At 42.2% G+C, this 22,896-nt stretch overlaps 1 protein-coding gene and 1 pseudogene across 1 annotated transcript; one reads left to right on the top strand and one right to left on the bottom strand.

Annotated features, from left to right (window-relative positions):
* Positions 1-5,100: 5,100 nt before the first annotated feature.
* On the top strand, positions 5,101-22,109 carry F2R (coagulation factor II thrombin receptor). The gene is made up of 2 exons (XM_019728149.2): positions 5,101-5,608; positions 19,796-22,109. Exons 1-2 carry the CDS (start codon positions 5,518-5,520, stop codon positions 20,989-20,991), a joined length of 1,287 nt encoding a protein of 428 aa, XP_019583708.2. The 5' UTR covers positions 5,101-5,517; the 3' UTR covers positions 20,992-22,109.
* On the bottom strand, positions 12,071-14,007 carry LOC109445628 (large ribosomal subunit protein uL11; annotated as a pseudogene).
* Positions 22,110-22,896: the final 787 nt, after the last annotated feature.

Here is a 22,896-nt window from a genome sequence, read left to right as displayed (position 1 = left end):
CTTAATAGAATAAAAAGGCCCAGGAAAGGCCAATTCTCTCTTGTTGAGCTGGGACATCTGTCTTCTGACGTCAGACATCACATTGGAGCTTCAGGGTTCTCAGGTCTTCTTCAGATTCTGGGAGTTAGATCATCGGCCCCTCTGGTTTTCAGACCTTTGAACTCACATTGAATCATACCACTAGGTTTCCTCGTTCTTCAGCTTGCAGAGAGTAAGTAGTGGGACTTCTCAGCCTCCTTAATCATAATAAATCTCCTATATATCAAATATGCTGTTGGTTCCCTTTCTCTGGGGAAGCCTCATTAATACAGAAGGGAAATGAGCAAATATGAGAAGTAAAAAATACCGAGTTCACCTTATATAACTTAAAAATTTTTGTTATTTTTTGTTAACAGAAAATTTGACCTCTTATTACCCCAATCACAGGGGTAGTCTACCATTCTATCCACGGTATATAACTAGTAGAAATACTGTTGTTGATGTATTATGAGATTAACTTTACTTCTAAACCCAAAATACCAATGCAGGTTTATGACAACAAAAGGCAGAAACAAGTCTCCTGCTGGTTAACTTGTAACTTGATTATAGACCTACTGTTTGCTTGAAAAACAAATGCGAAGATAGCTGCCGAGAATCTGAAGTATCTGGCATTGACTGTGAAGAAAACTGTTTCATTTCATTTGAGCCCTGGTATCATTACCATTAGCTTCTAAAAGTAAATTACTAGGCAAATTCTTGGGATAGGCTATCGTCTTTGCAAGGCTTGGAATGGAGGAGTGGTAACCAGAACACCCAGAGCAGTTAGATCATCTAAGGGGTTAAAAGAAACTGGTTTTCATGTCATCTGTAGGGTTAAAACTGATACAGGAGAGTTAGCATGTCCCTAGGTAGACAGGGAGGTCCCTGGTGGAATAAACAAAGACAGTCATATCCTAAAACTTCAGGCTTTGAAATCACTCCTTTGCTCCAGTACATACTGTAACAAGGCCTTGAGGTTAATCATAAAATTCATTTTGGCCTGACAAATGGAGCAGATCTGATAAAGAGTGGGTTACTTTGCTAATTCCTTTAGGATGGACAAGCAGAACCAACCTGGTAGACGAATTTTGTTAGAAGGCGCCAGTTCCCTTCAAACAGTTCCCTTCTCCAAACCGCTCCCCTTCCCCAAGCAAGCAAGGGAAGGTATAAAAGTATTTGCCTCAGTCAGGGGCACCCCCCATTCGGGACCCCCTCTCGCTCGGGAGCTGCAACCTCTTCTCCTGCCTCTAATAAAGTATCTTCTTTTTAAAACTTTTTGCCTCTCCTTGGTCCGTGTTTCCATTCTTCGGCTTCATGAGACACGATCCAGCCCACACCCAGAACCTGTCAACAGATCCAACATCACCTACATCAAAACTTTCACCATTTTGATGTCGCATTTGTTTTAAAACACTACTAAATACCACAAACACTATGAAAAGATAGCTAATGACTTACACTGTTTGGTGCCAGACAAGTTCAAACAAAGAAAATGAAAAATGGGAATTGATATCAAGTGATTCCAATATAAGTGATGCTGCAATGTTGACATTTTATCTCAGGAATATCGACATGTAAGGTAACCATCTCTAGGTAAATTGTCTACTTTGGGGAAGCTACACAGATTTGCTCTAAAACTGGCAACAAAGAGGTTTTGGTGTGAGTGACATGGAACAAATGAAAGAGAGATTGATAGCTTTTTCAAGAAGCTCTAAAGAGCATACAAATATAGGAATTTTGTAGTCTAAAGAGAAAAACAGAAAACAGAACAGAAAAAAACATCACCAACAGACAGACTATAACACAAAATTAGAAACCAATCACAAAAAGCCAGTCAAAACTTTCAATAATTTATGGGTTGAAGAAGATATAATAAAATTAACAAAATATTTAGACCTGAATTGCATACATTAGACATCAAAACTTGCAAAATGAAGCAGAAGTGGTTGTGTAAGGGAGAAGCAGTGAAAATTAACAAGCTAAACAATCAGTTCAAAAGGTTAAGCGAATAAAGAGCAAATCCAAAGAAAGTAGAAAGAAAGAATTTTTTAAAGCCTGTGTAAAAATTAATAACATTGAAAAGGAGTTAAAAGCAACAAAACAAAAAGAGGGACATTGGAAAATGGTCATTTTTCAACCTCTGGCCAGATTAATCAAGAAAAAAAGGAAAAATATACTATGTAGGTATAAAAATGGGGATAAAGCACAGATAAAATAGATAGCTTTAGCAGAATAAAATGTGGTATTAATACAAGGGAATACCATTAAGAGTTTTAAAAGAATTCAATATGCATGTACTGGTAAGAGATAAATCTAGAAAAATGCAAACTGCAGAAGTATTCCTAGAGGGTGTTGCTCTTTGTGTAAATATTTAAAATATATAAAACAGTATTTTTGAAACATAAATATACTAAAAGTACAAAAACATGGAGATAAAATTTCTCTCCTGGGCAAGAAAAAGAATGAAATAAGGGTACAAAAAAGCTTAACTGGTATAACTGTGAATGTTATATTTATACTTATATGTTCATGCTGGGTTGTAGGCCCATGGGTGTGATATTAGGCTCTGTACACAGCTTAAAATGCTGTGTAATTTTTTAAAAGTCACATAAACTATATGAAATCCTGTTCAGTTCTTTTTTACCTCTCAAAGCAGTTTTCAAAGGATGTCCCTTGCACACATGCCAACATCCCCCACCCCCACCCCAGGTTCATCATCTCTTAGGAACCTGTTAAATGCAAATCTTCAAACCACACTCTACACCTACTGAATGGGAAACACTGGAGATAGGGATCAACCCTGTAGTTTAAGGAGTCTTCCTGATGATTCTGATCCATGCTTAAGTTTGAGAACCATTGTCTTAGAATCTTAGAATTAGGTTTCTCTAAACTTGTGTCTGGCATCTGAGATCACCATGGGGTGGGGGTGGGGGTGGGGGGTGTTTGTCAAAAATGTAGACTTTGATTTCATCCGTCTGGGATGGGGTCCAGGAATCTGCACTTGGGTGTGATAAAAGTTAAAGGCACTGTTGTTGAAGGTAGGTTTAACTTTTGGTGGCCACTAAATTAGCAAACCACAATCTTTAGAAAACAAAGTGAGACAGAAATATCTCATTCTTGTACCACTCTCCCTCCTTGTTCGTTTTATTTTCAGCCCCACTGTAAAAGATACTTTAGTTAATATGCATAAAGAATTTAATCATTTCATTATTTCAGCAGCCATCTTTTTGTCACTAGAGGTACATTCTGCTTTGAAAACTAATTTTAAAAATCCTTTTAATCCTTTACAAAATTGTTTTGTAAAATGGTTAAAAAGTATTTTCCGCCAATGAAACAAAATTTGAAAATGTTGCAGACAGTATTAGTCTATTCTTATTTTAAGGATATACTTACTTATATACTTATGTATGTGGTTACAATTTCTTGAATGATGGACAGAAACTTTTAACTGGCCATCATGGAGATGTGTGTGGTTCTTAGAAGTGAAGGGTGGAGATCCTTTGACTTTTCACTTTGTATCTTCAAGCTGTTGTCACGTGTATTGATTACTTTTATATTTTACACTGTATTTCATTGATGCTAAGGTGCCTTTTTCATGTTTAAACAATCCTGAAATTGAGATGTTTCTTACAATCAATAATATGTCACAGTTTAATTGACAGCCTTTTTTTCTTGCTTGTGGTACATGAATTAAAAGGATGTCTTAATGGATTGATGAAAATAGTATATTAATAATATTAACAGGGAGTGGAAAATATATGGTTTTAATGGTTCACATCTACTCTTGGATATGTTTTCCTCAGAGAATTGAATAAAGACATTTTTGAAATAGCATTATATAATTAGGTTATTCAGTAATTTATTGAGCTGGTTCTACAAAAGACAAGTGTTGTGCTGAGGATGATGGGTGGGGGGTGAGGGGAAGAGATAGGAAGGAACCAGCCCGTTTTTGCTGTATTTTCTCCACTGGTTTAAGTGTCAGGGCGCTCACTGGGAAATGACACTGTCAATGTGAAATTCCTTTTATAAAAAGCTCAGAAACCTGACCGGTGACTCTCAACTGAAGTTTATCAGCCCAAGGGTGCAAAACACGCCCACACGTCTGAGCGGAGAAGGGCTGCAGGTGATCTTTTCTAGAATCCGCAGGAGGGGACCCGCTTCCCGCTGCGATCTAAAAGACGCACTCACCAGACAGGCTCTGTAAGAAAAATAAGCAAAGTGCTGGGCCTCGGCGGAGACGTCCTCCATAGGACCTTAGCGCGCGGCGCCAATGTCTCCCGCTCTGTGACCTGAATTTGGCCCAACTCTGTTAAACCCACGATATATGGTCCAGGAAAATGTGAGCTCCTCTTAACCAGAGCACTTCGCTCTCTGAGCACTCGATTCGCCAGCGGCGCCTAGTAGGGCCCGGGCCACGGGGGATGCCAGCCAGACCTTCTCCCAGGAAAGGCTGCTCCGGTGATTCTAACGGGAAGCTCCGCGGAAAGCTGTGGTTAAAGGACAGAACGTGACTGATGTGCGAGCGAGAGGCAGGAGAGGCTGCTCTCCGGAACTGGGTGGGTAGTTCCTCGCGCAGTCACGGTGTCGGTGAAATAAGTGCCTGATCCACGAAACGTCTAACTTCGCGAAATAAGGAGAAACGATTAAGAAATGTCAAGAAGCCTGCCCATACGCAGGCCCCTTCTCATTAAACGTAGGCCCCTTCTCAACTTGTCACAATATAAACTTTTAAATCCACTATCTCTAAATTACAAAAGCACGAGTTACTTTCAAACTTTCAGCTAAATTTCGAATTTCCAAATTCCTGAGGGAGGTCCGGCGCTTTGCATGGGGTGTCCGGGCCGTGGCGGCCGGTGCCCTGGAGCGCATCCCTGCTTGGAGGTCCACTGCAGAGGTCTTTGCTCCCCCAAAGGGTAATGAAAGGCCAAGTGGGGCCGCCGCCCAGGCGCGCGGCCGGGTTCCAAGGCCCCCGCCAGACTGAGTCACTGATATTTAGCGGGTCAAAGGCGCCCCTAGGGAAAAGTGTCTAGTTTGGATTCCCCTGCGGGGCAGTGGCTAGCAGTCCGGGACAGGGCGGGGCGCGGGGGAGGGATGAGGGAGGCAGGCGCACCGGACAAGGGGCTTAGCAGCGCCCAGCGCCGGGGGCAGCTCAGCCGCCGCGGAGTGACAGGCTGGGAGTGGGGTCCGACGACCGAGTCGAGGCGCGCAGTCGGCGCCGGGGGGCGCCCTTCCCCGCTCCCGCCACTTGGCGTCCGCCCGCCCCGCCCAGCCTGCGCCCCGCGCTCTGAGCTCTCTGGACGCCACTAGACACGCCGACCGGCGGTGCAACGCTGAGCTTTCTCCTTTTGCCCACCCGCGGTGAGCGATCTGCCAGTCCTCCCGCACCAGTGGGCTGCTGGACCCGGCGGGAGGAGGGGGAAAGCACAGAGCCCGAGCCTCCCAGAGGCGGGGACAGTCTCCTGGAGCAGCGCCGCGCGGACCGCGCGGAGCCTTGGGACAATGGGGCCGCGGCGGCTGCTGCTGCTCGTCGCCGCGGGACTCAGTCTGTGCAGCCCCCCGCTATCCGCCAGCACCGGAGGCCGCAAGCCAGGTGAGAGCGGCCCCTGGTATTCCCTCCCTGCCCTCCTCCGGCCGGGTAGCAGGGGACCTCCGCGGGCTTGGGGCGGGCGGGAGGAGGAGGGACGCTGCTGGGTGACTAAGTGGGTACAGGTTGCGCTTTATTTGGGGGGAGGGATGCCCCTGACCTCCCCTTCTGCTTCAGTTTCCTCCAGAAGCAAAGTAGGCGTTTGGGCTGGGATCCAGATTCTGCCTCAGTCATCATACCCAGGTGGGGCGTGCCCATAAGCCCACTCGCCCCGCTTCGCGGGCTCAGCTGAAGCCCCTTTACACTTGGTTTTGGAGGACGCACGAGCCTTCCACAGGGTTGCATATGGACGAAGCAGAGGTCAGGTTTCCTGGGGAAGCCTCCTTCCATTTGTTGTCACTGTATGACCTGTTTCTCCCAGGACCACCCCAAAAAGAAAGTCTCACGTCGCTCCACCAATACCTAAACGTTACGGCCTGTTAAATATAAAGTGGAGAACCGCTCCTACTGAAATTTTGTTTTGTTGGAATTGTTTTTCTTGCACATTTTACAGGCGAGGAAAGTGGTGTAGAGAAAAAATTCAGTCTTTTGGCACTTTTAGTAGAAAACAGTACCAGTAGCCCCAGCACGGGCCTTGTGTACAGGAGGAGCTCATGGTGCGAGTTGGGGTTGCAGAGTGATGATAACAGTATAGCCGCCGGGCGACGGTGGTGGTGGTGGTGATGGTGGTGGTTGGGAGATTTGTTTGTTTGCTGCCTAGAACCCAGTCTCCCAAGTGAGTTGAGGAAAGAGATCCCTCCCCTGAACCTGGCTCCCTCAGACACCATGGAATTTCAGTATTTGGGTTTCTGATCAGCTGCAAGGAGGAGATTGCTCACTGGAATGTATTTACCCCCAGCAGTGTACTTTTAAGTATCCGGCTACTTCAGGGAGTTAATGTATTTTCCAACGTCTTTAAAAAAAAAAGTGCAGAGAAGTTGGTTTTAGCCTGCAAAGACACTAGTTAGAAAGTGGGGGCGGTGGGAGGGAATGTTTTAATGTCTTTATAGCAATAATACTTTCTAAGCTTTCAGCCACTTCATGAAGAAAAAAATTCTAGATGGTTTTCTTTTTCTGTTATTTGTGAAAGATTGTGTACTCTTATTGTTTTCAGACCGGAAATAGTGTGGATGCAACAAGATTAAGAGGTGACAAAGACAGCATTTTTTCTGTTCTCCATCTTTGCTCAGGATGAGTTTTGAGGTGATGCTTTGGGAAAAATAAGAGCCCCAGATAGAGGCTCAAAGTTTTGCAGCAACTAGCCAGCCTGCTGTGAATAACTTGAGCATTAGCTCTTGGAGTGTTTGGGGAAACAGTGAGGTCTCCTGGAAAATTGTGTATAGTGAATTTTATTCTCAGACAAGCCCTGAAGAATACAAATTTTTGTTTGAGATTTGGACAATGGAGTGGAGAACAGGTTTATATAAATGCCGCATCCATTGTAGTCATCTTTCCTCACGGCAGCCCCAAGAAGATGTTTGGCCTGATGGGGAGTAAAGTTAAGGCTGCCGTTTCTGCCACGCCTCTTACTTTCTCATCAGTTTAGATTGTGCATGCTAAGATGCAATGCTGATGTAGACAGAAAAGTAACTGAGCAAACATTCGTTATCTATACTGGACTCTGGAACAACTTTGGGAGGGAAAGAAGAAAGATGAGAGAAGAAAAGGAACACATTAAGTGCCATATTCTGTGTCAAACCCTGGGCCTTCAGATGATCTCATTTCACTCTCTCAAAACACGCTGTTAGTCTGGTGTTTATCCCCATTTGCCAATTGTGAAGCTAACTAAGGCTCAGACTGTGTACCAAAATTCCGAATGAAGGAGGGGGCTTTGGGTGCAGGCAGTAAGTGTGGCCTTGTCTTTAAAGCATTTTAAGTCATTAATAAAAAATAAATCTCCTTTATATTATCATCATATACTGGCAATTCTTAACAATGTCTGTCATAATCAGCTCTCTGTGATGAGAGAGGCTGTGAGGCCCCAGCCACAGGAAACCCCTCCAGGGCTGGCCAGGCCCATCAATTTGAGGCTTCTCAAAGCACTCTTGACTTTTTGTCCCCACATGTTTTGGCATTTCCTGCATTGTCACTTTGTGGGTATGTCATTTCCCTGGCTAAGATTATAAACTGCCATTATCCCCAGGGAGTCTAGACCAGATGTTCCCTCAGCAGATATTTATTGAGAAATTCGTAAGTTCAATACCTAGTTTACATTTCATTGTCCAGGCAATTTAAGTGAGATGACTTGCCTTCATCAAAGAGGGCCAGTGTCGCAGAGGTGATATTTGTAAATTGTATAAGGATCTGGAGGGTGAAAGGGTTCAAGAATGGCTGATAATGACTGTGGCAGAGGGGATTGGGTGGGAGATTCCACATGCTGCCCTCCTGCCCACAGGATCAAGCCCAATTTCTTAGCTTAGAGTGAGGTGCCCCTCCTCTTGTGGTTGGGTCCCCAGCCTCTGTCCAGCTTCCCGATTACAGATCCTCCCTCCATTACGCAATCTATTACATTACCTGTATTTCAGCCCCACATTCTAGTTCCTCCCCCAAGGAGCTATGCTTTTTCTGGCTTCTGTCCCCCTGCTACTCCCTCTGGCCAGAATGTTCTTCCCACACCCTGCATGTTCACATTTAATTAAAAACAGCTGCCTTAAAAATAAGTAAATAAATAAAACCAGCTACCCTATATCAAGAACGCCCTAAACCAACGCCCTGCTTAGGTACGTTACACATACTCTTATTTATCCTCATAACAACCCTTTGAGTAGGTTTCATGCCCATTCTACAGGTAAGGAAAATGAGACCCAGCATACTTAAGTCACAAGTCTAGTTAGGAGTGTAACTGGGATTTGACCACAGGCCTGTCTTTCCTAAGTCTTTCAGAAATGCAGTCTTTCTCTACCACCCCCTATAGAGAAGAAGCCATCCAGACCCCCCAGCCCCTCTTACGGTAGAAAAGTAACCCTACTATGCTCCCCAGTACCCCTAGAAGGCAAAGTCTGCACTCCGTTGGCTTAGTAGCCCAGGCCTCCTCGCACAAGGAAGTGTTTAGTAAACATTTATGCATGGATTGTGGTATCCTGCCATTTACTTTAGAAAACAGGTGATAAGACAGGCTATAAATAGATCCTTATCATAAATGTTAATTAATTGGCTGTTACTGAGAGACTATGGTCTTCGAGCCAAACGCAAAACTGAATAGTGATTTTGCTTTAAGCAGACCAGGAACCTGTGAAAGTCAAATTTCTTATGAACCAGCAAGTAATTTTTTACTCCAGTATCTTAAATAATTCTCCCTTTTATCCTTTTCGTTCCCTTTCATTCATTCATTCATTCGTGGTTTTGGCTTTATTTTTAAAGGACATATCAAGATAGTAGGTTCTCCTAATTTATCCATTTCTTCCTTTGTGGAGGGCATTTTCGAGGCATTCTCAGCCCTTTGTCAAGGCATATGCTCATGTCATCTCTGCTGGTTTCGTTTCCACCCCTCCCTTCATCTTTCTAATTCAGCATTTCTCACTCCTTTATGTCTAGACAGATCAATGTGGTGTGAACCCTAACTTGCAGTTTTTCAGCAGCTCTGAAATTGCTCCTTTTACAAAGTACTTCTGGCCAATCGGCTTGCCTGTGTATCTCTGCCCCTTCCCTCCTCCCTCAGTCAGCTCCCCTTTGTTCTTATCACCCTCACAAACTGGAACTCAGTTGAGCCTTAAGCTGGATTTCCACTGAGACTGGAGTCACCAGGACCCTGCGTTTCTAATCTTCCCCTTCTCATTTTGTATACACATCCCTCTTTTCCCTTGAATCAATCTGCCTTCCTCTCTCTCTCTCTCTCTCTCCCCTTTAGTTTTTAAATTGAGGTAAAATTTACATACCATAAAATTTACCATTTTAAAGTATACAATTTACTACTGTTTAGTACATTTATAGTATTGTGCGACTACTACCTCTGTGTAGTTCCAAAACATTGTCATCACCCCAAAAGCAAACCCTGCACCGATTAAGCACTACTCAATCCCTATTCCCCTCCCCCTAGCAACCACTAATTTTCTTTTTACCTTTATGGATTTAACTCTTCTCCATATTCCCTATAAATGGAGTCATACAGTAAGTGGCCTTTTGTGCCTGGGAACCGCCCTTGAACTCGTTTTCATGAGCTCCTGGGCTCCCCCTTAGCTGCGGGATACTCACAGAAACACCTTAGAAGAGTCATTAAGAACCACGGCCTTGCTTTAGTTTTAACTATGATGCTAGTATTGAGGACACTGCAGTTTCAGCATTCAGAATTGTACTTGTTTTCCTGTTTTGTGGTTTCTTTCATTTCACCTTTTGCCCTCTCGGTCTTAGGCCTAGAACTGTCAGAATAAATAGCTCTGTCTATAGGCTGAGATTTTTTTTCTGGATCTGAGTTTTCATTTCCCTCAAATACCCTCTCCCACGTTGACCTTGTAATGTACTTGGAGAAACCTCCCTGAAGTTATGCTCCTTTCCCTCCATCCCAAGGCACCTCATGAAGTTTGCCATTTAAAAGGCCATCACAGGCCTTTATACATTCTTTTTCTTTCTTTCTTTTATTTTTTTTAAATAAATTTTATTGGGGAACAGTGTGTTTCTCCAGGGCCCATCAGCTCCAAGTTGTTGTCCTTCAATCTAGTTGTGGAGGGCGCAGCTCAGCTCCAAGTCCAGTCGCCATTTTCAATCTTTAGTTGCAGGGAGCACAGCCCACCATCCCATGCAGGAATCGAACTGGCAGCCCTGTTGTTCAGAGCTCACGCTCTAACCAACTGAGCCACCTGGCTGCCCCCCTTTATACATTCTTCATTTGCTTTCAAAAGAAGCTGCCTTTTGAAATAACAGGAAAAATCTGTAATTAGCACTTGAAAAGAAGCTTATTTAACTTTAGAAAAGGACATTTATATAATCTAGATATATGTCAAGTCTTGATGAATTATAAGTCAGATGTTAAAGTATTGTAAAAGAGTGTTTTCCAGTTTGTGTTTTTGCTAACCACAGTAAGAACTGTAAGAAATACAGTTTTCATTATGATACAGTAGCTGCGTGTGTGCAGTAAATATTGTAAATATTCATGGACAATCATAGTGTATATATAGATAGGAAACAAAAGTTTCACCAGAAAATACTCAATTTTGCCATATGCATTTTCAACATTATTCTGTTTTTTTAAATTCTTACTACAACCCAGTAAATTGATTTCATAACCACTATCACGTCTCTACCGTCACTTAAAACCTAGCACAGAAGATGCAGTGACTTGCCCTGGTTAGCAGAATTGAAGGTCTGGTTTGCTTTACCAGAAGAGTTCTGCTTTCCAGGAAGTGTCGTTAATGATTGTTTTTATCATGTCTGGAATCTCCTTTGTTTGAGTTGAGGTTTACAAACTGCAATAGGACTTGGGTGGGGTTGGGATGGACACAGCTCGGTATCAGAGGAATTGGTGATTATGACCATCGTTGACTGAATTGGCTTTCATTTTAGCCTGCTGTCTTGGAGAGCAGAGAGCCGCACTCCCAGGACACTGAGCTCAAGGCCTGTCACTTTTGGGGAGCACAGGCCTGGAGGAAGGTGGAAAGCCAGGGAGTCAGAGTACTTCACAGATAGAAGCCTGCTAGTGTCCTACCCTCACGTGTCAGGCCCTGGCCTTCGGGAGGCTCCAAGCAAGGGTCCCCCACATTTCCCTCAGGTCATCTTTGTGCCTGCGATGGCCTTGGGTACACTGGCAATTACACTTTCTCGTTGTCTTTACTTGGTACTTCCTTGTAACCTCCCCTTTGCCAGCTTCCTCCTAGGTTTGCTTGAAAGCCCCTCCAGGATGTGGGATAGGAGGGGAGGCAGCCTCTGATACTGGCAGCCTCTTAACTGTGCTGTCAGTGTTTACCTTCTTCTACCTTTAATTCTGGCTTTTACCGTTAATCTCTTTTGCAGCAGAGATTCTTGTCCACTTACTGAGCTTACTTCCGTTTGCTCTTGAACAATATTTTAAAGATTTGTGTTCCCATGTTGTCCTTGAATGTCCCTCTACGACATATGTCCAGTCTGTGAGGACTGGGTGGTTGGTATGTGTAGTTGGTGTGTTGCCAAGTTCAGCAAGACTGCTGACTTCCTAGGGAACAGCGGGGGGGGGGGGCATCCCCCACTTAAGTTATACATGCACATGGCCGTGTACTGCCTGCTACAGTTAAAAGGATGGGCAGATTCATTTGTTTGGTGAAATTCTTTAAAAAAAAAAAAAAAAAGTAGGGGTGGCCGGTCAGAGCGCAGTGCTAATAATCCCAGAGTTGCCGGTTTGATCCCCACATGGGCCACTGTGAGCTGTGGCCTCCTTAAAAAAAAACAAAAAAAACTAGTACTCTTTTAAGAGGAGGTCCTAAATTCACAAGTTTTTTTAAAGAGACCGGGTAGTATGGTGTGGTTCAAAGGGTATGAGCTTTGGGACCAGGCATATCTAGGTTCAAATCTTGGCTCCTTCATGTATAGACTGTGACTTTGTGTTGTTGTTGTTTGTTTGTTTTTGCCATTATCAAATGATCTTGAATTGAAATATTTTCCTTTGCCGTCCTTAACTAGCCAGGCATTCCCTGGTGCCACTGTTGATGTCACCTATGATGTCATGAGGCTGGCAGCCATCAACATTGCAGCCCACAGATTGCAGTCCCCAAGATCTCTTTAGTGGTTCCAAAGAGTTCTCTAGCTAAAAATTGCTGCTACATCTGTCAGGCAGTGTTAATAACCTCATCAAAAGTGATATTTCCACGGTGCTTAATGTTGTTTTTGCTTCTTTCTGTTTCTCAGCGGTTCTTTGAGGTCTTTGATGATGAGGTCAGAGGCAGAAGGTACCATTTCAGTCTGGCCCTGTCTGTTCTGAACGGTCACTTTCACTGTAATCCTCAGACCCTTCCAATCACTGGTTGCTGTGGTAATGTCATCACCAACCTTTTTGGGAAACAGACCTAGGGGCCCAGTCTTGGTGGCCAGGGCAGACATGGCACCGACATCCCCCCCAGTGCATCTCAGGTATATGACTTTGATCTCCTGGGGGCTGAACGTCAGCAGCATGGTGGAGGCAGCTGGCGTCAGACGAACCGGTATCCAGGACCACCCAAGAAAGTTGCACTTTGGCCTCCTCGAAGCCAAAAGCCAAACTTTGGATTAGTTACTTAGCCTCTCTGTTCCTCCACGTTGTCCATAAAGTGAGAATTATAAGGTTTATTTCATAAAAATGTCAGCGCTACATGAGGTAAGGTAAGTGAAGTACCTGGCACATAGTAGATGCACAACAAATGTTAAATGTTTTTCATACACTAATTCTTCCATATTCCAGAAAAGCCTTTGAAGAGTTGGAATAAAATGAATTCTCTAAATGTAAAACTGTGTTCACACAAACATTCAAGAATTTTTTCCCCTTCAAAACTAATACAAAGGAAAAACAAAAGCAAAAACCCTTTCCTTAGTTTCTAGTGGCAAGAAAATATGCAAAAAAATTACGTTTTTTTCCGTTTTGTTTTGTTTTTAAATGGAAATTTTCAAACATATCCCAAAATGAACACTTTAATTACACCCCTCCCCCAAATATCTTATTTCATCTGTACCCTCATTTTCCTCCTCCCTGAACTGGACAATTTTTAAAGCAAATGTCAGACATATCATTTCATCTATAAATATGTCATCATATATTCTTAGAGATAAGAACTCTTATTTCACATAGTCACAATATCATTATAACACCTTGAAAAAGAACAAAATTTCTTTTTTTCCTTTTATTAGCATTTATTTGATGCTGAGTTTATTCTCAGGCCATAAGTTTTTGTTTCTTCAGTTTCTTCTGGGAGATCTTTTTCTTCTGTGCACCCTCTCTTCTGGTTTAGGACCAATCTGCTCTTTTCCAGTGAGGACCGATTCAGTGTGGCAAGGGGAGCTCATGTATGGGTGGACCCGCTCACGAGCTCTGTAAGTTCTGTGCCACATCCTGGGAGCTTTGTTAACCTGGCTCTGCTCAATGACCAGAGAGTCTACATTTAAACCCTGAAGTTCAGCATTACTCTCTGCATTTTGAAGCACGTGCAGTAAAATTTCTGCACCCTTTTTGGACCACTGACCCTGCGTCCAACCCCACTGTTTGGCCTGCCACACCTCCCAACTCCACCATTGTAATGATGGAATGGCATACGTTGCTTTTGTAACATGACATCCTTTAGATACTTGGTGGCTTTTTGGATATGCATACCCCCGATGGCCTGAGCAGTTTCACCAGGGTCCTTAAAATGAACCTGTAGATTTGAACCTCTTGATTTACGTGGTTTTGTGGGGTTCTCTGGGTCAAGCAAATAGCGAACCATTTTCAGAGGTCATCTCACGCTGCTTTTGGGAAGAGGAGAACAACAATTTCTTAACATCATGTACTATTCAATCACTGTTCAAATTTTACTGATTGTCTCATAAATGCCTTTTTACAGTTGGTTTATTCAAATCAAGATTAAAGAAGGCCCACCGTTACATTTGGTTGATATGTCTCTTAAGTCTCTTTTAATCTATACCTTTCCCCCTCCTCTTTTTTTATTGCTGCTTATTTGTCAGTGAAATTGGGTCGTTTGTCTTACAGACTTTCCTACATACTGGATCTGGCCAGCTGCATCTTGCAAGGTTTTGTTCAACAGGTTCATGTGTCCTCTGCATTTCCTGTAATGTGATAGGTGCATTTAGAGACATAATCAAACACAGGTTTGGTTTTTTGCAAGATTACCTCAGCAGTGGTGCTGTGTACTTCCTACTACATCACCTCCACATTGTCTCTCTTTCTGAGATTTTAGGATTACTCAAGTGGATTCAGGTATTGCCAGCTTGGTCCAGCGGTTATAAAGTTCTCTTATCACCCTTTCACCTAAGAGTTTTGGCAACTACTGATAATCATTGAACTAAATCCATTATTTCACTACAAGCTTCAAAATGATGCTTTTCTAAATCTGTTAAACTGTCTGTGTTTATAAGCTGGAATTATTTTGTAAAGAACTTTCTTTTCTCATTGACTATTTGGTTTCCCTGAAATAGTGTTTACATACAAATGGCAGAATACAATGCTTGCATCTTGCCTTTATCAATTTTTTAGACTGGATCCCCTAATTTCTTCCAAAGGTGACCAAAAATGTTTTATTTTCCTTTGAGTATCATTATGAACTCATGAATCTCAACATATATGACATGTTTCAAATGCTTCAGTGCATTTCCATCATTATTCTTTTGATTAATTGTCACACCTTGGCCAGTGGGATCCCTTTCAGATTGACTCCAGAATCTTTCTAACCTGATCCTAATATTCTCTGAGGATGTTCAAGGCTCATCTTGTGTATTTCCTAACCCAGATCTGGGACCAGCCATTTCTTTAAGGAGCCTTGGTTCTCTCCATTGGAAAATGGTGTTTGTTTCCATTTGAGGCATTGGAACATTCCAATGATGCTGCCCTTTTCCCTTTGATGGAGTTACTATGTTTCTGTTATGTTTCCATCATCCTCTTCTGTATTTCTCTTTAGCTTGTAGTGATGATTCATTTGTGGAGAAGTGCAGGGTAGGGTACGACTATCCTGCTCTGTGTGCAAATGTGGGCAATGTCCTGGGGCTTCTGCTTTGCTAATTCCCAAAAAGTCTACAGGGAAGAGCCCTGAGTCAGATCCAAGGCTGGCATGGTGTAAATCCCAGGAAGTATCTAGTCACCAATCTGCTTCCAGGCCAGATCTCATCAAAGTCAGAAAACACACGGCCTGACTTACTAGTGTTTTTAAATCTCTAGCGCTAGACAGTCCATATTGAAGCTATTTAGCAATATGCTAATTAATAATATATTCAATAATAACACTACTTAAGAGTCATTTAGAGAAACCGAAATTAAGTGAAACTTAGAAAGAAGTATGAGAATTGATTTGAGGACCTAATCTGCTTTTTTGTGTGTGAAACCATAGTTGAACAACAAAAACACAGATGAATCACAAGCACTTTTGGCCCGCTGACAGGCCCTTTCTTCTTGACCTGTGAGCTGCACTAGGACTGGAGGAAAAGCGATACTCAAACTCGAATTTCAGCCTAAGGGGCTTGAGCTACTGGGATATATCTAATCATCTAGAAGTGATTTTATTCTTTTTTTGATGCTGGTACATACTTAACCAAAAAACAAATTTGCTGGCATTCTTTAATGCCACAAAAACTTTCAGAATATCAAAACTGTAGTGACAAGAAAAGGTGACACCTTGGGCAATAATCAATAGATTATGCATTCTTGTGGGCTCCAGCCTATAAAAATTTCATGTTTCGGTGGGTATTAGTGTTTTTGCCCTCTACACCAGACTTCCCAAGAAGGCCTAGCCAGGGGAGAAATTTTTGAAAACAAGTACTTATTGCCAAAGCACTAAATATAAAGTAAAGCCTAGTAAGAGTTTTGTTTTCAGCCCAAGATTGTGTCTAAGAAGCTTGGTTATGAGTATTCAGTAGTTTTCAAATTGTTTCACTCCTAGGTAGTGTCTTGATGCATGCACATACTTTTTCCCCTCCATGCATGATGAAAATCCTTATTCTGGCCAGGTTCCCAAAACTGCTGAGAACTGTTATTTTAATGTTTCTCTGGCTCACCGTTTTCAAGGACTTTAAGGACACATGTCTTTGTGGTATTAAAATGCTAGAAGCCATTCATTCTTTTCTTTCAGCTCCCACAGTTGTATCCAGTTGTATCCGTTAAGACCTTGAGGGTAGCCTCACATTCGGAGGGGTGGGGGCGGGGGCTGTCAATACCAGTGTCAAGGCCTCCATGTGACAGGTCAAGATACACGCAGAGTAAGTTAGATACATCACAAAGGGAAGAAAGTGATGCTTCTGGAAGAGGCTGTGAATTTGAAATTTGATTTACAGCTCTGAATGCTGGCACTATACACTTTACAACCTGTTCATGTCCCTCATCCTCCTGAAAAACTAAGCCAGAACAGCCTAGATTCCATTTTAGTTTAAAATAATCAAGAATGGGCAAACAATTGAGTCTAAAAGCAAGCTACATTGAAGTGAGAGGGGAAAGATAATGATTTCTTACACTGATTAATTTTTATAGTTTACAAAGTGAATGCATGTTCAGCTTCACACAGGGTGCTCCTGGCTGCCAGATTTGTAGGCTAGACACGCGTTGGAATTCTACTTTAATGATTCTGAGACTGAGTTCAAAAAGGTTAAGTGACTCCTGGCAGAGCCAATATTAGAACGCAAATTTGTGATTAAAAGCTAGTTTAAGGCTCACCTACCATGTACAGGGTGCTGGAGACTCAAAGATGAATAAGAACAGTTTCTTACCATTGAACAATCTACACATATCTGTGTACTCAGAGGCTCGTCACTAGAAACATTTGTCCTTTCCCTGTGACAGATCCCCTGCTTGGCCACCCCTTCACCCTCAGGGGCCCAATCATGACTTTGCTGAGGTAGTTTGATCTCACCCTTTCACTGCCAGGCCCTGTTCTGCTACTGTCTCTTAGTTGATACTACTCTAGCTTTGCTCTTCATTTTGGAAATAGATGCCAATTTATCATATTTTATTTTCTGGTTCTAGAATTTCTATTGATTGGTTTCTTTGCTGATATTTTCCATTTTTCTTTTCATCCATTTCAATGAAATATTTTTCTTTACTTCATTGAGCATCGTTGTAATACATCCTTTAAAATTCTTTTATTGGGGAATGAGAACAGGACTTTATTGGAGAACAGTGTGTACTTCCAGGACTTTTCTTTTTTTTCCCAAGTCAAGTTGTTGTCCTTTCAATCTTAGTTCAGCTTCGAGTTGTTGTCCTTTCAGTCTTAGTTGTGGAAGGCACAGCTCAGCTCCAGGTCCAGTTGCTGTTGCTAGTTGCATGGGGCACAGTCCGCCATCCCTTGCGGGAGTCAAACTGGCAACCTTGTGGCTGAGAGGACATGCTCCAATCAACTGAGCCATCCGGGAGCTAAGCAGCAGCTCAACTCAAGGTGCTGTGTTCAATCTTAGTTGCAGGGGGCGGAGCCCTCCATCCCTTGCGGGACTCGAGGAATTGAACTGGCAACCTTGTGGTTGAGAGCCCACTGGCCCATGTGGGAATCGAACCGGTAGCCTGTGGAGTTAGGAGCATGGAGCTCTAACTGCCTAAGCCACCTGGCCGGCCCCTCCTTTAAAATTCTTATCTGCTACTTTCAACATCTGGGTCATCTTGGGATTGGTTTGAATTGTTTTATTTTGTTTTTGAGACTGGGTCGCACTTTCTGATTCTTTTAATATCAAGTTATTTTAGATTGTATGCTGGACATTGTCATACAGTAAAGACTGGATTTTGTTTTATTCTTCCAAAGAATTTTGGAGTTTTTGCTTTAGCAGGCCGTTAATTTTGTTGGACTAAAACTGCAAACTCCCTCATGAGCAAAAATTTCAAGTAGCAGTTCTGTTCTTTTATCTTTAGCAGAGCTGCTTTGCATTTTCCCTGTACAAGCCTAGTTGAAGACTCACCCAAAGCCTGGGGCAGAATTTACATTGGAATTTAAGGTTGTCACTTTCTGGGAATCTCTCTTTACTTTCCATTGTCTGTGATTGAGCTGAACTCTGCCCTCTGGTTCCTCAGGCCAGAAAGACTGTGGGATTTCTATCTGAGTCTTAGCCATCCTTTATGGCACTGATGTTGACCTTCTCTCAAGCTAAAAGCCACTGGAAACGAGAAACTCACTGGGTACCATCCTTTCTTTTAAGATTCTTTCCTCCCCTCCCCAGCTCTACTCTGTGAACCTAAATGCCTTCAGGTCATTGATTTGAGAGTGAAGGGATTTGTAATTTTACTCCAGAGTTTGTAATTTTATTCTAAGAGATGGTTGGGTCTGGTAGGACCTTACAGAGCCACAGCAGAATCAGAACTGTCTCTTTTATTGCATTATGCCTCTCTCTAAGTTTTTGTCAGAAGGAAGGTTCCCCTACTGAAAAACAAAATCAAAAGTTTGAAAATTCACTCCACTTATCCCATTTCTAGCCAGTTTTTAGTCTCTAACGTTACTTTTCCTTGATAGGTATGTCCAGCCTTTGTTGTGAACACTCCCAGTGATGGAGACCTTGCCCTTTCCCCCTCCCCCCGTGGGGTTTTTCTCCCTACTCCCCAGCTTTAGAAGCCCAACAAAGGTTCTTAATGTCAGAATTTTAGCAAAGTTCTTGGAAAGAAAAGCTGGTTGCATTCCAGTGGCTTAAGTGTTGCATTTCTTTGATGAACATTTCAAGTAGATGTTTTTGGTGGAAGAAGGTGATAAAATGAGGAAGGATGCAACTGAGCCTTTATTTTGACTTCTGGTTGATACTCAAAAGAGTCTGGTTGCCCTGGCATCTGGCTCGATGCATGTTGCATTCTGGAACTGAGCGGAGGAAGGCCATCGGCCTCGAATGCCTGCTTCTCCACTGACCTGCTGAGGAAGGAGACAGGAAGATGACCAAGGTGGTAGGTACCTTGTAGTTATATTAGAAGATAACCCAAGACACTGTGATTTGGATCCAAATGTGATGAGAGATTTGGAACATTCTACTGTGTAGACAAACTAAAGATATTAGAGGGAAACTACTGTCACCTGGATAATGGTCATAGCAATTGGAGCCCTTGGTCCTACTCTGAATTTGCCTCTCCATAACCTTTAGGAGGTCTCCTCAACTTTCTGTGGGTTTTTCCATTGAAAAACTCATCCAGTTGAGTTTCAAGAGGTGCTGAAAACTAAATGGAGAAAATGTGCATGTGAAGGTATATGGAGGTAAGAGAAGTCATATAGCCTGGGAGTGAGTCCTTTATACAGATGGTGGCTAGTGTAGAAAGTATAGTATCAAAATCACTGCTTTTCTCCCTCCTGTCAGGTACAACTGCTCCTGACATCTGCAGGCCAGATCTCTGAGAGCGTATCATTCACCTGTGTCTCTCGGAGGGGCAGTTTTAAACATGTTTGCTTGTGCCAAAACATAATGTTGTACAGTATTCTCTAATAAAGTCTGTAATCCCTTTGTGCTTCCCCTGCTCTTTACCACCTACTCTCCTATTAAGAAAACAAAAGGCAAAAGTGGAATGTACTCTCTACTTGTCTCTATGGCCATTTTAATTCATTTTCTGTTTTTAAAAAAACTTTTCAGAGTTAAAAACAACAAATGCTTCTGCGGCTCCTCGGTCATTTTTTCTGAGGAATTCCAATGATGGATATGAACCATTCCTACTGGATGAGGATGAGGAGAAAAATCAAACCAGGTTAACTGAAGACAGATTAAGCTCCATCAATCAAAGCAGTCCTCTTCAAAAACGACCCCCGGTGTTCATCTCAAAAGATGCCTCAGGATATCTGACCAGCGCTTGGTTAACTCTCTTTATCCCCTCTGTCTACACTGGCGTGTTTGTAGTCAGCCTTCCTCTAAATATCATGGCCATCGTCGTGTTCATCTTGAAAATGAAGATCAAGAAACCTGCCGTGGTGTATATGTTACACCTGGCCACAGCAGATGTGCTGTTTGTGTCTGTACTCCCCTTTAAGATCAGCTACTACTTTTCTGGAAGTGATTGGAAATTTGGATCTGAAATGTGTCGCTTCGTCACAGCAGCGTTTTACTGTAACATGTACGCCTCCATCATGCTCATGACAGTCATCAGCATTGACCGGTTCCTGGCTGTGGTGTATCCCATGCAGTCCCTCTCCTGGCGGACTCTGGGGAGGGCTTCCTTCACTTGTCTGGTCATCTGGGCTATGGCCATCTCCGGAGTGGTGCCTCTTCTCCTCAAGGAACAAACCACCCAGGTGCCAGGGCTCAACATAACCACGTGCCATGATGTGCTCAATGAAACCCTGCTCGAAGGCTACTATGCGTATTACTTCTCAGCCTTCTCTGCTGTCTTCTTTTTCGTGCCGTTGATCATTTCCACAGTCTGTTATGTGTCTATCATCCAATGTCTTAGCTCATCCACAATTGCCACCCGGAACAAGAAGTCCCGAGCTTTGTTCTTGTCAGCTGCTGTTTTCTGCATCTTCATCATTTGCTTTGGACCCACAAACGTCCTCCTGATTCTGCATTATGCATTCCTTTCTCATAATCCCTCCACAGAAGCCGTCTACTTCGCCTACCTCCTCTGTGTCTGTGTCAGCAGCATAAGTTGTTGCATTGATCCCTTGATTTACTATTATGCTTCCTCTGAGTGCCAGAGGTACCTCTACAGTATCTTATGCTGCAAAGAAAGTTCTGATCCCAGCAGTTATAACAGCAGTGGTCAGTTGATGGCAAGTAAAATGGATACCTGCTCCAGTAACCTGAATAACAGCATATACAAAAAGCTGTTAACTTAGGGAAAGGGACTGCTGGTGGGTTAAACAGAAAAGGGTAAAAGAGCAAATAACCTGAGGATTCTATTAGTCCCTGCCAAAAAGTATTTACTTTACCATCTAAAATAACAAATGGTATGATTTGCATGCCTCCTCCTTACAAGAGCCATTAAGCATATATGTTACTTACAGAAAAGGATAAATGAATATAAAACAGTTATTCCAAGACAGTATTTATAGTGCTATAATAATAACTGAATGTCACTTTTTGGTATATTTAGGTGACTTACTGTACATATGTGTGTATACATATGTATGTGTATGCACACGCTTGTATCGGTTGCGGTGCAGTATAGAATAGGCGCTTTGAAACCCTCTTTTTTTCGCCAGAGATTATGAAAATAAACTCTGATTCTCTGATTTAATGTGCAGCATTTCGGTTGGTGGAGTTTAGCCCTGAACATCTAAAGATGCCTGTCAATAGTGAGGGATTCTGTAATTTGGACTTACACAGCTTTTACAAGTAAGCGTATTTTGAAATTGTTCGACAGCTTTAAGTTATTGAGAGATAAGACTTAGTTTGTACTATCTGTTTGTAGAAAAAGTTTTTCATTTTAAACATATCAAAGTTTGTATTCTTTAAATTATGAAAATATGATATGGGTGGCATTTTCCATTCACTTTTCTTAGTAGTTAATAAGATGATTATAAAAGCATTTTTTAACCCCGTAATGAGTATCAAGTACAAAAGTCCTCATGGATTTGACAAAATGATTTGAAAATTAGGTTGAAATGTTTTTTCCATATGAAAAGATGTGAACATCAAACAAAGTAGAAAGTTGCAAGGCAAATGCTTACCTATTTAAAAGAAAAAACTATTTCCAAATGCCATAACTTATATTAAAGTACATATTATAAGTAGAAGCTAGTATTGATTTTATTAGTTACTGTATTCATTTTACATAAAACAGTGGAGATTTACTGTCATTGTTTATTCAGTTTGTATATATTAAAATACCTCTGACAATATGACTATTATTACTATATTATCAGTCTGTACTTATATGTCACTGTTTTTAATGTTCTCTCTTTTTAAAACATGTATGTAACCTATATTAATAAACATGAGTGTTTGCTTGGTATCTGTTTGGAATAAATTTTTATTGTATCTTGCAGGGTCCTGGCAGGAAGGCCAGTTTAAAGGTTTAGCTGAAGAGTGTTTAATGAAGATGTGATTTGCAGAGGTGTGGACAGGGTTAAGGTAGCCAAGGGGATGATGAAGCGCTTTGGGGACCAGCAATTAAGGGCATCTGTTACCACCCAGCTCAAAGGGGATGGGGAGGGAATACACTGTCCCTCGTTCTCTGACTTTTTGCCGGTGCACCTCCCATTGCTCCTGATCTTAAACCCAAAGGTCAAGAGAACCTGGGTGACATAGTCCATAAAGGTCAACTTCTTGGAGCGTGGAGAATGGATCTGGGGGTCGGGAGGAGAGCACCATTTCTACCAAAGGCATTGGGTGATTAGCCTTCTGGGTCTTTTTTATTTTTAATCCCTTCTTAGGAAAATTCCAGGTTATATCATTGAGCGTATGTTCAGATTCCTGAGTTATAGGCATAGAGGACAGAGTCTGCAGTTCTTTCATAGTAAAGAGAGAAACAAATTAAATGTCAGAGCCAGGATGATATGTGGAAACCTGAAGAAGGGCTGCCCTTGAGTGACAGTCTTTTGCCATCTAACATTCTCTGGGGTAAAGGGGAGGAAAGAAAATTAAAAGCAAAATGACAAGTATCTCTGAGAGTTGAAAGTCAGTCAAAACTTCTGTGATAATGTATTTCTAGATTCATAGCCAATAATAAAATCATTTCAATGAAACAAGAATTCTGTTAACACAGAATTTTTAAGTTAACACACAAGCTTAGGTTTCTT

The sequence above is a fragment of the Rhinolophus sinicus genome, linkage group LG03 (genome assembly GCF_036562045.2).
Source record: "Rhinolophus sinicus isolate RSC01 linkage group LG03, ASM3656204v1, whole genome shotgun sequence".
Lineage (NCBI taxonomy): Eukaryota > Metazoa > Chordata > Mammalia > Chiroptera > Rhinolophidae > Rhinolophus > Rhinolophus sinicus.
Note: the sequence above shows the minus strand (reverse complement) of the source record. Positions and strands in the feature narration are given on the sequence as shown.